The 14,552-nt window shown below is 42.4% G+C and overlaps 1 protein-coding gene across 1 annotated transcript in view; it reads left to right on the forward strand.

The window, feature by feature from the left end:
* MAPKBP1 (mitogen-activated protein kinase binding protein 1) overlaps positions 1–12,748 on the forward strand; it is a 127,754-nt gene extending 115,006 nt beyond the window's left edge. The window contains exons 26-31 of the mRNA XM_066630881.1: positions 1,837–2,016; positions 3,828–3,903; positions 5,127–5,428; positions 6,461–7,513; positions 10,605–10,693; positions 11,272–12,748. Coding sequence (XP_066486978.1) covers positions 1,837–2,016; positions 3,828–3,903; positions 5,127–5,428; positions 6,461–7,513; positions 10,605–10,693; positions 11,272–11,568 — 1,997 coding nt within the window. The 3' untranslated portion in view covers positions 11,569–12,748. The remainder of the gene's footprint in view (positions 1–1,836; positions 2,017–3,827; positions 3,904–5,126; positions 5,429–6,460; positions 7,514–10,604; positions 10,694–11,271) is intronic.
* Positions 12,749–14,552: the final 1,804 nt, after the last annotated feature.

Genomic DNA, 14,552 nt, shown 5'->3' on the forward strand with positions numbered 1-14,552 from the left:
GATACAATCTCTTCTACGTGGTACTCCCAGACTTGACCTGATCGCCACTGGGGAAGCCAGCTGTCCCAGGCCTGAACTGCATGTTACAACTTGTTTGTGCTCACTGCTGCAAGCGAAAGCCTTGTGTTTCTTCCCATTCTTTCTCCCATAACATTTCTTTGATTTGTTTTATTTATTTTACAGCACAATCCTATCTTGCACTGGAACAGGCAGGCTAGGAGACCTGCGCTGTATCCAGTGCAAGACTGGGGCCAGAAGTGGCTCAGCCAGAGGCAAAGGGAAATTCTTCCCCTTACTCCCGGGTAAGCCACCATGGCTTCAATGGGTCTCCTTGGACTTGCGCCACTTCAGGAGGTGGCGCAAGTCAGAGGAGAACGGAGCTGCTTCAAGCCTCTCCGCGCTGCTCAGGGAACGGGGTTGGGATCCGGCATAACAGCCCGGTCCCAGCCCCACCCCCTGCTCCCTACCCACATGCCCACCCTCCCCCCACCTCCCCCCCCTAGGAAGTTGCACCAGCCTAGGGCACAGTTAGGATTGCGCCCTTAGACATTTTATATTCTGTCCTAGCAGCGTAGCTTTGTGGCTAACAGTGATAAAGCAATTACTAAATTGAATTAAGGTTGCTTTCTGTAATAACCATGCATCATTACTATCATTACTATTACAAGAGCTATCACTTGATAGATGATTAATCAAAATTAATTTTAATTAATCAAATTGACATAAATTGGCACATGATTAAACAATAATTTTGAAGGAAGTATACTTTGGTTTTAGACGTGTACATCTTGCTGCAGAAGTGGCGTGCCCTCCTGTGTGAGAGTGGAGATGGAATGCCTCATCTAAGATGGGGTCTGTCATATGCAGTTTTTTGCAGTACGGGTGGAGCCTGTTAATCCGCAGGGGTTCTGTTCCTGGACCCTATGCAGATACCAAAAACCACGGATAACGAAATCTGTGTGTTTTGGAACTCACCTGAGCTCCAAATGCAGCCAGAGCTGTCCTGAGCCTCAGAGAAGCCACACACAGTAGTGTACAGCCTCTTCTAGGCTCAGAAAACCTCCAAGATGGAACTAGAACAAGGTTCTGGTCACATCGGAGAGGTCTGCCGTGGGACAACCTGGGGGGTTTGGCATCCATAGTGAGGCAAATTCATGGATAAAAAGGCCCATGTATACTTAACTGAAAAGATTAATCATTTGAAAGTTGCAGCCCTACCATATTGCAGCCCTACCATATGCATGACCTGCGTTGGCTCAATCATGTCGTGAGAATGGATGATGGCCGGATCCCAAAGGATCTCCTCTATGGAGAACACATGCAGGGAAAGCGCCCTACAGGTAGACCACAGCTGCAATACAAGGACATCTGCAAGAGAGATCTGAAGGCCTTAGGAGTGGACCTCAACAGGTGGGAAACCCTGGCCTCTGAGCGGCCCGCTTGGAGGCAGACTGTGCAGCATGGCCTTTCCCAGTTTGAAGAGACACTTGGCCAACGGTCTGAGGCAAAGAGGCAAAGAAGGAAGGCCCATAGCCAGGGAGACAGACCAGGAACAGACTGCACTTGCTCCCAGTGTGGAAGGGATTGTCGCTCCCGAATTGGCCTTTTCAGCCACATTAGACGCTGTTCCAGAACCACCATTCAGAGCGCGATACCATAGTCTTTCGAGACTGAAGGTTGCCAACTAATAATAGTTTCAGATTCAGCTTTAAGGAGATTCAGTCTCCTAGGCTTGTTGTTAGACGGACATTGTCAGAGTTTGTATAGAACAAAAATATATTAAGTTGATATCTATGGTACAAGTTGTATTTTCATATGTAACATTTTCCACTTCAGATTCTGAAAGCACGGAACCTCTCAGTGTGGATGGTACCTCAGACTTGGATGAACAAGTGGGAGAAGAAGATGAGGAGGATGTAGGTGCTGGACTCTTGGAAGGAGATGTCCCCAGGACACCAGATCAGGAGAAGTTCCTTAAGCAGCATTTTGAGACTCTGGCCAGTAATGGTGAAAAGGGTACATTTGTAAAATGAATGATAACTGTTTGTCTTGTGATATTTCATAATGCCTTTTCTAGAAATCTTGCACCAGCAGAGCTGCCCTCAGTTACAGCTTTCACTTGACATCTGCAGGAGCAAATGTACCACTAGACTGCAGTGGTTATTCCTGTCTGCTTCACTTCTCATTCATTTCATTATTCCAGTAGTAGCAAAGAATGAAATAATTGTAATTGGCTTGTCAAAATGCCATTTTTATTCGTCTGCTGTTCTGGGGAAATGCATTGCTCTCTTGAAGCATGCATAGTTTGTGTTAGGAATTAACTAGAAATGTAGTGTCCCCCAGTGGTAGAAGTGGAGACTGCAAAAACTATGATGAACATGTAGTGGAGAGAACATGTTCTAGTGGAGAGAGGGGCAACATTCTGAAGCCATTCATAAACCTAGGGAATGTGTTTGGTGGTTCTTTCTAAGTTGATAGTCATATTTGGATATAGAAAGATACCAGTACTCTACACACCAGGGGGATTTCATGTGATATGTGGTGTGGCTTAGGATGTTTCACTATTGTTTAATAATCCACAGAGTTGGTAGGTGAGGGTCATTACAGAAATGGAAGTAAAAACCCTTAACACGAAGGACTTTTTTGGGTATTCTAAACCTCTAAGCATAGGAAAAAACAGTTGCATTGGATCATCGTAATTTTTCTCTGGTGTTTCCTTACTTGAGGAGTAAAAGAGAGTCTGATTTTTTCATTAGCGTTAATGCTCATAAGGCCTACAATAAGTTTGTGGACATGAAATACTTAATAAGATTGCAGCTCTGTGTATGTTTATTTGAAAACATACATAGTGGGCTTGCTTTAGAGCAGGGGTGTTCAAACTTTTTGGCAGGAGGGCCACATCATCTCTCTGACACTGTGTCGGGGGCTGGGAAAAAAGAATTAATTTACATTTCAAATTTGAATAAATTTACATAAATGAATATATTAGAGATGGAACTTATATGAATGAATGACAGTCTTGCAATAGCTTAAGGCCTATAAAAGGCCTTGCTCAAAGCAAGCCCAGCCTTACCTTTGCTGCAGCTGCTGCATCACAGATGTGAAACAGCAAGCAGTGGAGGGAACCCTCATCCCACAGCTCACGTGAGAGGTTGAACAGTTGGCTGAGAGCAGTTGCACCAGGCCAATGCAGACTCCAGCAAGTCTCTGGAGGGCCAGAGGCTCATTGGAGACTGGGGGCTCCCTGAGGGCCGGTTTGGGAGTCCTCAAGGGCCGCAAGTGGCCCCAGGGCCTGGGTTTGGGCACCCCTGCTTTAGGGGGAGCATGTATAGGATTAGAATGGCTAGGAAATGGTTGTACAGGGGGTGCCTCTGTATCTGCGTAGGATCCGTTCCCGGATACTGAAAACCGTGGGTAATGAAATCCGCTGTTTTCTGGCCCACTGGGGTTCAGAACACAACCAGAGCCCTTCTGAGTCCCATGGAGGCCACGTGCAGCCTTTATGGGCCTCAGAATGGCCTCCAGGGGTCCTAAAAGAGCACTTCTGGTTTTTGGCCAAAATCTGGAAGTGGCCTTCTACGACCTCCAGAAGCTTCAGGTTGGGCCAAATCCGGCTGAACACTGGTCCAGGGGACCCGAGTTGAGCCAGATCCGTGGATAAAAATTCCACGGATAACTAGGCTCAACCTGCACTTTTTAGGAAAATCTACTTTCTTCACTGTGAACAAAAAAGCCTAAAGTTAATTTCTTTTCTGAAAATGGCATTTATCAGTGGTCTGTGTGTCTTGTTGCCTGACTGGTGCATATTTCCTCCTTTTAATTCCTAGCTGGATCATGTAGGATTCTGGAGAGAACAGAAAACAGTATTTCGTCTCGCTTTCTGTCCCAGTCTTCAGCTCTCAGGTAGAGTTGTCATTTAATGCTTGATACCATAGCATTGCTGTGGCCTCACATTTTAAGCTTTCTGATCCTGTTGCACCCTAGCAAAAGAGGCTGACGTTCTTTAAGATAAATCACCTTCTGTACACAGACTGTCTCCATTTCACCAGGGCAACATGAGAAGCCCAGGGTGCCCCGTGTTTAAGGTGGTTGTCATTGCTTTTATTTCTTCAGTCTTCCAACATATTTCACAGCCGTACAGACAAAACCATTTTTGCATACCATTTTGAGGAATTACTGTTGTCATCTGATTTACTCTTCACTATTTATGCACTTTAATTTTTGCATTTCATTCGACTTGGACAGTGAAAAAAAAACATACTATTCAGTTTCATTTACTGATCAGCTGTATTTCTAGTTTCCTTACAGTTAGCGAATTACTCCTTCTGCTGACTGGGATCCAAACACTGCATGAGAATTTTATTTCTTAAAAAAAAATGTTATGAAAAATATATTTTTCCCCTTTTAACAAACGGGGGCAGGTTATAATCTTGAATATTGGGAGAAAAAAATCTTCTATGATTGTTAAGATTTACTGAGGCACTGGTTTTTCTTGTTATCTGGGTGTTCTTCCTCTATCAAAACCTTGGTTGGTTGGCAACCTTCAGTCTCGAAAGACTATGGTATAAGCCTACAGCACCCGGTATTCCCAGGCGGTCTCCCATCCAAGTACTAACCAGGCCTGACCCTGCTTAGCTTCCAAGATCAGACACGATCAGGGATGTGCAGGGTAGCAGTTGCTTAGGTCACTGTTAAAATCACTGGATTTCAGGTGGAAAATGAGGTTGATTTTTATTGTGCAGGGTCTCTGTGTAGATTCTTAATTGGAAGAACGAATGGGTTCTAATCTGATAACATGTCTGAGCAGAAAGGATCTTACCCTGACATAACATAGCAGCTTGTCTTTCCTTGCTGGAACCTACCCTTCTGCCCTGCCCCTTCTTCCTCTTTACACTAAATCCTTCTGTCAAATATTGCAGTCTTGTGTATTGTCAGTTGTTCTTTCCCTACTCGCTATTCCATTGCATCCAAGGGAAAAGTGCATTTGTGTGTTGTGGGACTGCAGCTTTTTGGCCTTGAGCTGGCTTAGTGGTCTTGCAGCCTTAAAAGAATCTACTTAAAACTGTTTTGTGATGAAATTTATTTTGCAAATTTTTAAGTATTTTGTCCTACTTTCGTCTCAACAGGCAGTTGTCACGTTCTTCATCAAATCTGATATTTGATCAGAAACCCATTGCGGCTCCTGGCTTGTCAAAGCAAGTCTCTGCTGACCTGCTGAAAAATGGAATCGGCCACCAGAACACAACCATGGAGAATGGCAGTTTTCAAAATGATGTGAATTCCTTTAGGTCTCTCTATATACAGAGAAAACGAAAACCTGCTTTAGAGATCAACAGAGGTCCTGGAAGACCTGTTGGGCCTTTCCCAGATAGTGATGGGGCAATGGTGATGTGGAAATCCCACTCGGTTCATGACCTTGTTCATAATGGTAAGGAAGTGCCTTGGTGTTGAGAGTGAAGATGTGCAAGTACTGAACCTCAAAATTAAAATTTTCCTACCCTTAAAGATGAGAATAAATAACTTGTCTGCCTGGAAACAAAATTTCCCTATCTACATATATTACCTGTGTCATAAGGATGCTTGAACTGCAAATGAGTTGCTGACATTCATTGAAACAAGAGGTGGACTTCATCCACTTCCTCTGGAAAGCAGCCATTGCTTCAAGCTGTGAGAGATATTGGACATAATCCACCAGGAACATCTTTGGTAGAAGCTCAGTGCAAATTCATAGTTCTCATTCATTTTAAGCATGTGTAGAAGACATTAGCTCTCTTTCTGTTATAGCCTAACCCCTACAGAATGGTCTTGTGTGTCCAATTTGACACATATTACTGAAAATATTAGATGGTACAGGATATTGCTTGCACACCTTCTTGCATGGTGATCCCACCTCGCAGAGCAGAAGACCAAAACTATACATGAAATAACATTTAGACCAGGGGTATCAAACTCATTTCATGCAGTGGGCCGAACAACATTCATGCTGCCTGCTGAGGGCTGTGAGTTATGTCATCAAGCAGGTCATGACAAGAGATAAGCACTTTATTCTCACTTAGGAACTCATTAGCTGCAAATGATAGATGAGAAAATATGCAAATCTTGATCATATTTTCAAGATATGGGAGAGCCCAATTATCATGTGGGGAGCTTTTTCAGCAGTGACATTTTAGCACAGCTCAGCAGCTGAGAGCAGGGGAAGTCCAAGGGCCACTTAAAGAGTTTCTGGGGGTTGTGTTTGGCCCACGGGCCTTATGTTTGACACCCTTGATTTAGACTATTACGTTTGTTGGAGGGTTGTTATACAATAATGGATAAATGCTTAAAATTATTTACAGGATAATGAATCTACCAGAAACTGAGATGAAATAACAGTAATATTTTAAAACTGGAGCTATTTTGATTTTATCTGCACAATTAGCTCCAGACTTTTTTTGTGCATTTATATCTTCCATTTCCACAGATAAGGTTCCAGGTGTGATGCCTTCCGTCACACAACGTCCTCAAACACTATTAGTAGGTGAGAAGGATTCCAGGACCAGTCACTGTCGGGCATTGTCTGCAACTCTGTTGAAGACGGAGGGCTCCAACTCTCTGCAAGTCAAAGACAGCAAAGCTACTAAACCAAAGTCCTACATGACCCCTACCACTAGCTTCATGGCCAAGATGTCCCGCAGCGTATCTGTGGGAGAAAATCTATGCCATAGTGACTCTGCAGAAACCTTAACTGAGGTGAATGTTAGCTCACAAACACTGGAGAAGATGCAGCCAAATCCTTCAGGGGATGCTGAAAAGAACAAACCAGTTGTGAAAGAAAATGGTCTCGTGAAACCTGCCCTTCAACAAGCCACTTCGTCACCCAAATCTTTTCACAGCAAGTTAGCTTCTAACCGGGCCAACTTGATTCTTGATATCCCCAAATCACTACCTGATAGACCAACACTGGCTTCTTTTTCACCAACGGCCAAATCAAAAGCACTTCTAGAGTTGGAGTCTACGCAGTCACCTGCTGGCTTTGGTAAAAAGAAAAACTCTCCTTATGATGGACGGACCTCCAAGGTGGAAAGCCAAGCACCTGTCTCACCTCTAGGACCCGGTAAAGGGAGCCTTGTGAGCCCCTGCACAGAGATCCTGAAAGACTCCAAAACATTAATGTTGACTGAAGCCCAGCCAGAGGTTCCTACTCCCAAGATGAAAGAATCAGAAAGTCCACATCCAAAATCTCCCAAATCCAGTCCACTGGGGGGCAGACAGAGAGTTGCGAGCACTGGTTGTGTGCCAGATAATCAGCATGAGCTTTGTGCTTTCAAACCAAGCAGGCCGAGGTCTCCCACAACAGTGGCAGCCCCGGCAGAGGACTCAGGTGTGCACGGATATCCATATCTAATCTTCTTCCCCCTTCTGTCTCCTGTCTTTGTGAACCGCTTCACAATTCCATCACATTTCTTTACGTCCAGCTTCTGGCCTGTCTCGTCTTGTCTGCACCTGTCTCGTTCCATAAGCCATCCTTTCAATGGTGAGACATTTCAGACTGACATTCATTTTTCTGTCCTCTGTTTCTGCTTTCAGTTTGTCTTGTGTTTCCTTGTGTTTGGTGCTTGCAGATTTTATTACTTGCATGTTTTCCTGCATGAAAGGGAGACAGAAACAGTGCTAGCGTTGAGGTAAATCTGGTTCTTAAGGTTTTGTGTGCTGGGGTGAAGAAAACTACCCAGTGTTTGCCTGTCTAGTATTTAAATTTTCTACTGTTACTCCTAGTTCATTGGCACTCCCTTTCTACATATGTAGGTTTTAAATATAATCCTTCATTTGTCATCTGGAGACTGTCCCTCTTTGCTGTGCTGAGTTGTAAAATGGCAAATGCTAGACTGGCACTACTAAAAATAGGAACTAATGTAGATTTCCAAACTGGGCATTGTGATGCCCCAGCAGGGAAGCCCTGTCTCTGTCCTTAAGGGGCAGAACGATAACAGCAATGCACTTGCCAGGATTGCACTGCTGCCAAGGACGAAAGAGTTTTTTTGTACTTTCCAGTGGCAGCACCTGTCTCCCGGGTAGGGGGTTTGTGGGGAGCCTGCGGATACCTCTGCACGACTCCCCAAACCTTGGAATGTCTAAAAATAGTGATTGCCCCCTTAGACAAGGGGTCCCTTAGGGAGCCAGTGTACACATCCATTTTGCTCTCATCACCCTGAATGGCTCTGAAGGGGAGGGGAAGGGACTGCCTGCACGCTGCAGTGAGGCTGCCTGCAAAACTTAGTGCTTTGCACTCCCTCTAGCTATGCCACTGTGCATGGTACAGCCCTTCTTACAATGGAAGGTCGGATAGTCATCTGAAAGACCATGCTGTTTAAATCGGCTCTTATAATGCAGATCGTATGAACTGGGTTGTGTAATATCAACCAAAACTGTTGAGATGAAACTTATTTCTTTACTCTTGATCTCTTGCAGCCCCTAGTTTGGTAAGATACCAAACAAGATTAGAGAGAGAGAGCCCAAACCAGCCTATTTTAAAAGGATGGATGTTTAAACATGTTGTTCCTGCCATTGCTAATAAGGCTGGTAACAAACAATAAAAATCCATCCATAGAACATCATAGAAAGCATTGAGTAATGATTAAAAGGTCATAACATAAAGATCATAAAGACAAATGTCAGTGAATTCTAAAAAAATTACTTGTCCACATAATATTATAAGCTATTACTGTATGTTCTGACGGCGTACAGGCCTGGCTTTAGTGGATTATACCTTAAGATTGCAGAAAAGGTATTGCAGTCAGATGAACAGTTCATGGTGGGGAATCGAGTTCCTATCTTTTGCTCTGCTGTTGGCTTGCATGCAACTTTGGTGGAAAGTTATTTAACACACCTTCTCCCAGCCTCTTTCCATCTACTGAATGTGCATACTTCTATCGGACAATGCACTGAGATCTATAGAGGAAAATGCTATGGGATGTGAAGTATGGTTACTTACCCCAGCAGCCACCCAATATTTGTGTTTGAAGGTGCACCCTCTCTGCCTCCAAAGCCGTGTAGTCCAATCTAGGCATCAGAAGTGCTTAAATAACTTGAGCAACCATCAGAAGTGCTCAAATAGGCATCAGAAGTGCTTAAATAACTTGTGTGCATGTTGTCATTCATTGATCTGGATGTCAGGTGCATAACCATGGGAAAAATATGCAGATGAGAAGAGAGAGACTGGTGTTCTAATTTAGCTAGAATAATAGGCCACAGAATGGAAGCCATTTTAATAAAACTGTAAATTAAGAAGGTGAAGAATACACGGACCTGAAATGTTAGCTGGTGCCTCTGGCCTTGCTTTCCTTCTCTTGTGACATGGGATTTTCTGTGTGCCCCTACTATTGAGTTCTCTGTTCCCAATTCAGAAGCACATGTACCTTTGTTACAACATATTACCGTATTTTATAGGTACCAGGTGGATTTTCAGTAACTCCTTCAAGTGAATTATTATGCAGGAAGACATAATAAAGGCCAAAGTTTACCTGTTTGTCTCTGTCTATTTGTATGTTATCCATCTTGTGTCACTACATGCCCTCATATATTAGCTCTTCCTAAGTTAATGGGATAATAGCTAAGCAGAGAATGTTGTCATTATTAATAGTGGTGTATTGTTAAAAGTGGCAGGAAAGTGGTGTATTGCTAGAACATGCTTCTTTAGTATTGCAAATTAGTCTTCCCTCTAGCTCATGCTGTGTCTCACTCCAGTAATGTGGCTTCATAAGAAATGTGTGTTGCTCTTTTATTGCCTCTTTGGATTAGTCTTATTAATGTCTAGATGAGTTTTGCCTAAATATTTGCGAGGCTACTAGTAGCTGTGGCAAGCCTTCCTCCCTCCAGATTTTAAAATTGAAGGCACACATTGCACGCAAATGTTTACTTTTAGTTAAAGGGTAAGAGCCCACCATGCATTTTGGTGTCTATTACTATGCTAAGCAATGCCTCCTGATTGGAAAGAGGGTGGCATTCAGCAATAACTGTTTGCAGAGATGCAAGAGGCAGCCTCTTCTGAAGGCACAAAATTCTGCTGATTCCCTATGCTGGGAATGATATAGTCAAACACAATGCAGACGTGTGGGAGAAATTTGTATCTCCAGTGGAGGCTGATTGCAAGGAGGAAAGCGAGCCATGCAGCAGGTAGCCTCCACTTTGGATGGATGCTTTATTTAATTTATGTTTCATGGCACACAAGTGTGTCCAAGCACATAATTTGGGAATTATTTAAAAGTTCTTACGCAGGGCACCATTTGCCTTGGCATAGACCTAATCAAAGCATATGTAGGACGAATCAATGTTGTCCTTTCTTGCTTAGGAAGTAGAGGAAACTAGGCAGGCAACAATTTTGCCTGTAACATGCATTTCAGAATTGTGTATGAGGATAGTATATACTGTAATGCTATTGCATGATGGTTAGAGATAATACAGGGTACAAACGCACAAGAGTTTTCTTTTTAAAAACAGTATTTGTGCATTTGCTCAAGATGGCTAGAATTAGCAGTGCTTCACTAGTGAGAAAATTGGCAGGGCTAGGATAATACTTGTGTCCTTTGCTTAGTGTTTGTGTTCTCTTGTCTCTCTCCCCTCCCTAGGAAGTTCTTCTGTCAGTGTTGAGCAGTGCAAGCATGTTGTATCTGAGCTCCAGGCCAGTATGCACAAGGCCATCCAACTCTACCATATGGTAAGTCATTTTTTCCAATGGCTGTTAGGTCTTAATGCCTTTCATGTCAGTATCCTTGTTAGACAGACATGTAGAATTAGGGCTGAGAGTAAAGCACCTCTAAATTTTTGTACTGGAGCAGGCATCTGTGCTTATTATTTTTGCCTACAAGCCAAGTATAAAAGTAGCAGTCATCTGTAGTAGCACATGTGACTGTAATTACCATTTTTGCAATACTCAACATTTTATACTAGTCAGTGGCTATTAACAGTGGACCACCCTTCCCTTAGAAATTATCTAAGCCTGAACACTACTTCATGTTTAAGACTTACTTGTCTGGACTGGCTCTTCAGAATTAAATCTGGCTGCTTTTCTGAGATGAAACAACTTACAGTGGTGCTGTGAGATATGAAATGATACAGGTGGCTTTTTGTAGATACTTAACCCTCCATTTGAGGCTCTGAGTTGATGGTTTCAAGTGGATAAATCTGGCAACACAGGATTTGATGCTGTCTGCATCATTACAAACCAGGACAAAGCAGGCTGTAGATGCATAACAAACCAAATTTTATATTACTTCCTGCTTCCTTCTTTTCTAGGTGTCCGATGACATGGAGTCTTCAGCTGACAAAGATGAGATGGCTGGTCTCTTGACTGACTCTTTCTCTGTGATTAAAAAACAACTAGATTCCCTGAAGGACAGGAAACAGCTTCAAAGGGAGAAAGAGATGTTGCTGAAGCCACGTGATTCAGTTGTAATGTCCTTGAGTGAGGGAAGCAGTATTGCCCTATCCAGTCCTCGACATTTTGGAGATGAGCAAACTCTTGCTTTGTTGGAACAATACTCAGAGCTCTTGCTACAAGCTGTTGAACGACGTATGGACAAAAAACTCTAAAGACAAGTAGTTCTAAAGGACATACAGTTTTTAAAGAAAACTGGCAACCACAGAGGAAAATCACAGGGGACAGGTTCATGGTGAAAGCCTTGGATGAATGCCATTATTGATTTTATCCTGCAGGGAAAGATCTTTCTTAAAACCACAAGAAACAATTTTCTTAAAAGTCTGTTTATGATTTTCAGAAATGTGCTGGTCACAGTACTAATTTTTCTGTACCTGTCTCCTCTCTTTCAAATACTGTTAGAGGAACTGCTTGGAAACATTTTCCTTGCCAACATGTTTGGCTTTTTAAATTCCCTACAGGAGTAAACAAAAAAACACTCAAGTGCACACTGTGCCCCTGCTGAAACTTGACAGAAAGAAGAAGGCACCAATCACTCCTTGTGCAGGGTTGTTGCAATCAGTGTACAGACTGTTAAACTTTTATTTATTAATTTATTTTTGTGACTGTTGCCCTCAACTTTTTCCACATGCATTTTGTAGCCATGGCTGTTTCCACATCTTTCCCATAATGCATTATGAGAAACGAGCTTTTGTTACATACTTGGCGTGCTAGTAAATTGTCAGGCGGGATTACTGAGCTACTTTCTGCTGTAACCAGCTTGCTGAACTTCACCCCCTGCGTACTACACCAAGGGGTGTTCTGTATTTATACTCTCAGTATTCTCCTTGCTTTTATTTGTTCCTTAAAGAAAAACCTGTCCATTATCAACATCTGCACTTGCTTTCAGAGAACAATGCACCCTTTGGACCAAGCTTTGGAGATGTGTTACAAGCTGTCTTCAAATGGGAAGGCAATTTTATAAGAATTACTCAGAATCTTCTCAGGTTTTGTATAAAACCTGATCTCTTTTCAGATACTTAGGGGTTTCAAAATAATTGAAGTGCTATTAAAAACTGTAAGAAAGTTCTTGGTGTTAGGATGAACATGGAACAGTGGCGTAGCTAGAGGGGGTACAAAGCACTAAGTTTTGCAGGGAGCCTCTCCTGCTCCTCTTCTGAGCCATTTGAGGGAGGAGAACAAAACAGGTGAATACCCAGAATGGCTCTGAAGGGGAGGGGGGAGGGGCCACTTGCATGCTGTGGTTAATCTCCCTGCAAAATTTAGTGCTTTGCATCCCCTCCAATTACATCACTGACATGAAAATGTAGAATTTGACAAGAAGGGGGGGGGGGGTTAGATACAAGATGGCTTTAACTTTCATTGATTAGAACTGATAGTATAGCTTTGATTCCATCCTAGCCTGAATTTAAAGACAATTGTCACAGGAGCAAGTGTGATGCTAATTCTAAAATGCAGTTCAAAAGAAACAGAAGAGTATCTAGCATCCCAAGAGGGACCTCCCTTTTCTTTGCTTTCAAGGCTGGAAATAATACTACCAACCTGTGAGCAGCTGACAGATATTGTGAAGTAACCATCTCTATTTCCATTTTCATTATGGGTCTTTGGGAGAACTATGTCAATAGTGTGGGAATGAGACTCCATTAGAGTTTATTGCATTCAGACAACCATGTCTTGCAGACTTCTCCAAGCTCAGAGGAATTAGAATGTTGCCGTAGTTCACATAAGAATTTATTAGTCTCAATTAATCAAACAACAAAAAAAAGTGGCCACCTAGAACAGTCATAAAGGCATTTTTACTTATTGTGCCCCTTTTCATCTATTTCTTTTTGAAAAGACAGAATTCACAGTTTATTGACGTATTAGTCGTACTGTCTTTCAAAAAGTGCTGGCTGATGCTGATGAAAGCATTTTAAAAATGACTGGCTTGCAGCTTACTTTCTTTGGTCAGAGAGCAACTGCACCTGTTTCTGCCAGTTTGACCATCCTGTTAAATAGCATAGCTGGCCTTTCTGGCTGGTGCTCCTGATGTAACTTTAGGAGTTGTCATGCAGATACTGACTTTCACTGCAGTACAAGGCTGGCAATCTGGTGTAACTTCTTGTCTAGGACTGATTTCACTCTTGGGCTTCAATGCCAAGAGGCCTGCAGTGCGGCCCTCTTTCTGACTGCTTGGCCCTTAGCTGAGCTCCAAGGCTGGAGACTTGGACCTCTTTTTACTGCTTTTCACAGTACATCATTCACTCTCTCAGATATTTTTCTTTGAAAGTTTGCTGAATGGGTTTGAATGATGGTTAAGAGACAGTGAAAAGTCCATGAATGAATATTTGTTAAGTGAAAATTAGGATGTGTGTGTGTTTTTAATATGGGTGTCAGATAAGATCTTGTGGACAAAATACCTTTTCTGTTCATATGTAGACTGTGAAAAGTGTTCTGTGCTTATGAAACTGTCTCCTTTACTGGGAGACATGCACACAGGAAAAAGAGCCATATTTTCAACACAGAAATCTTGTGATGGGAAAAGGGGGGAGAAAAAGTTGTGGGTTCTTGGTGTCTATTTCCTAATATACCTCTGTAGTTATCAAATGCATTGGTGTTAGAGCAGATTCTGGATGGTCATAGACTATACCTCAATGCCAGTGACTGTTACTAAGTAGATGATTTATTGGGACTGTATTGGCTGAAAGGCACATCAAACAAATTCCATGTTAATGTCAAAACATGGTTTCTTTCCCAATAATTCTTATCAATTTACTTTTAAAATTTGACACTATATACTGTCATGGTTCAAGGTGGGGGGGAAATAAAGGGGCCTGGGTTGTTAACTAGTTGTGGTATTTTTTGGTCTTAAGTAAGTAGATATGCAAGGATGTATGAATAGTGCTGTTGTTTCTAATATTACATGAACAGAATAGCCAGGACTTTTCAAAAAGTAGCAATAGGGCAACAATTGTTTGATTTAAAGGACAAAATATGGATTAAATAGTCCTAAAATAGGAAAGAGACAATATAAGTAGAGACAGAACTTAGTCAAGTAGAACTGGAATGAATCTGATGTAGAGATACTTTTATAAAATATCCTAAAATGTGCCCCTTTATTTTCCCACTCATGTTTATTTTCTGGGAAGACTTTGAGGAT

This window comes from Tiliqua scincoides, chromosome 1, assembly GCF_035046505.1.
Source record: "Tiliqua scincoides isolate rTilSci1 chromosome 1, rTilSci1.hap2, whole genome shotgun sequence".
Taxonomy (NCBI): Eukaryota; Metazoa; Chordata; class Lepidosauria; order Squamata; family Scincidae; genus Tiliqua; species Tiliqua scincoides.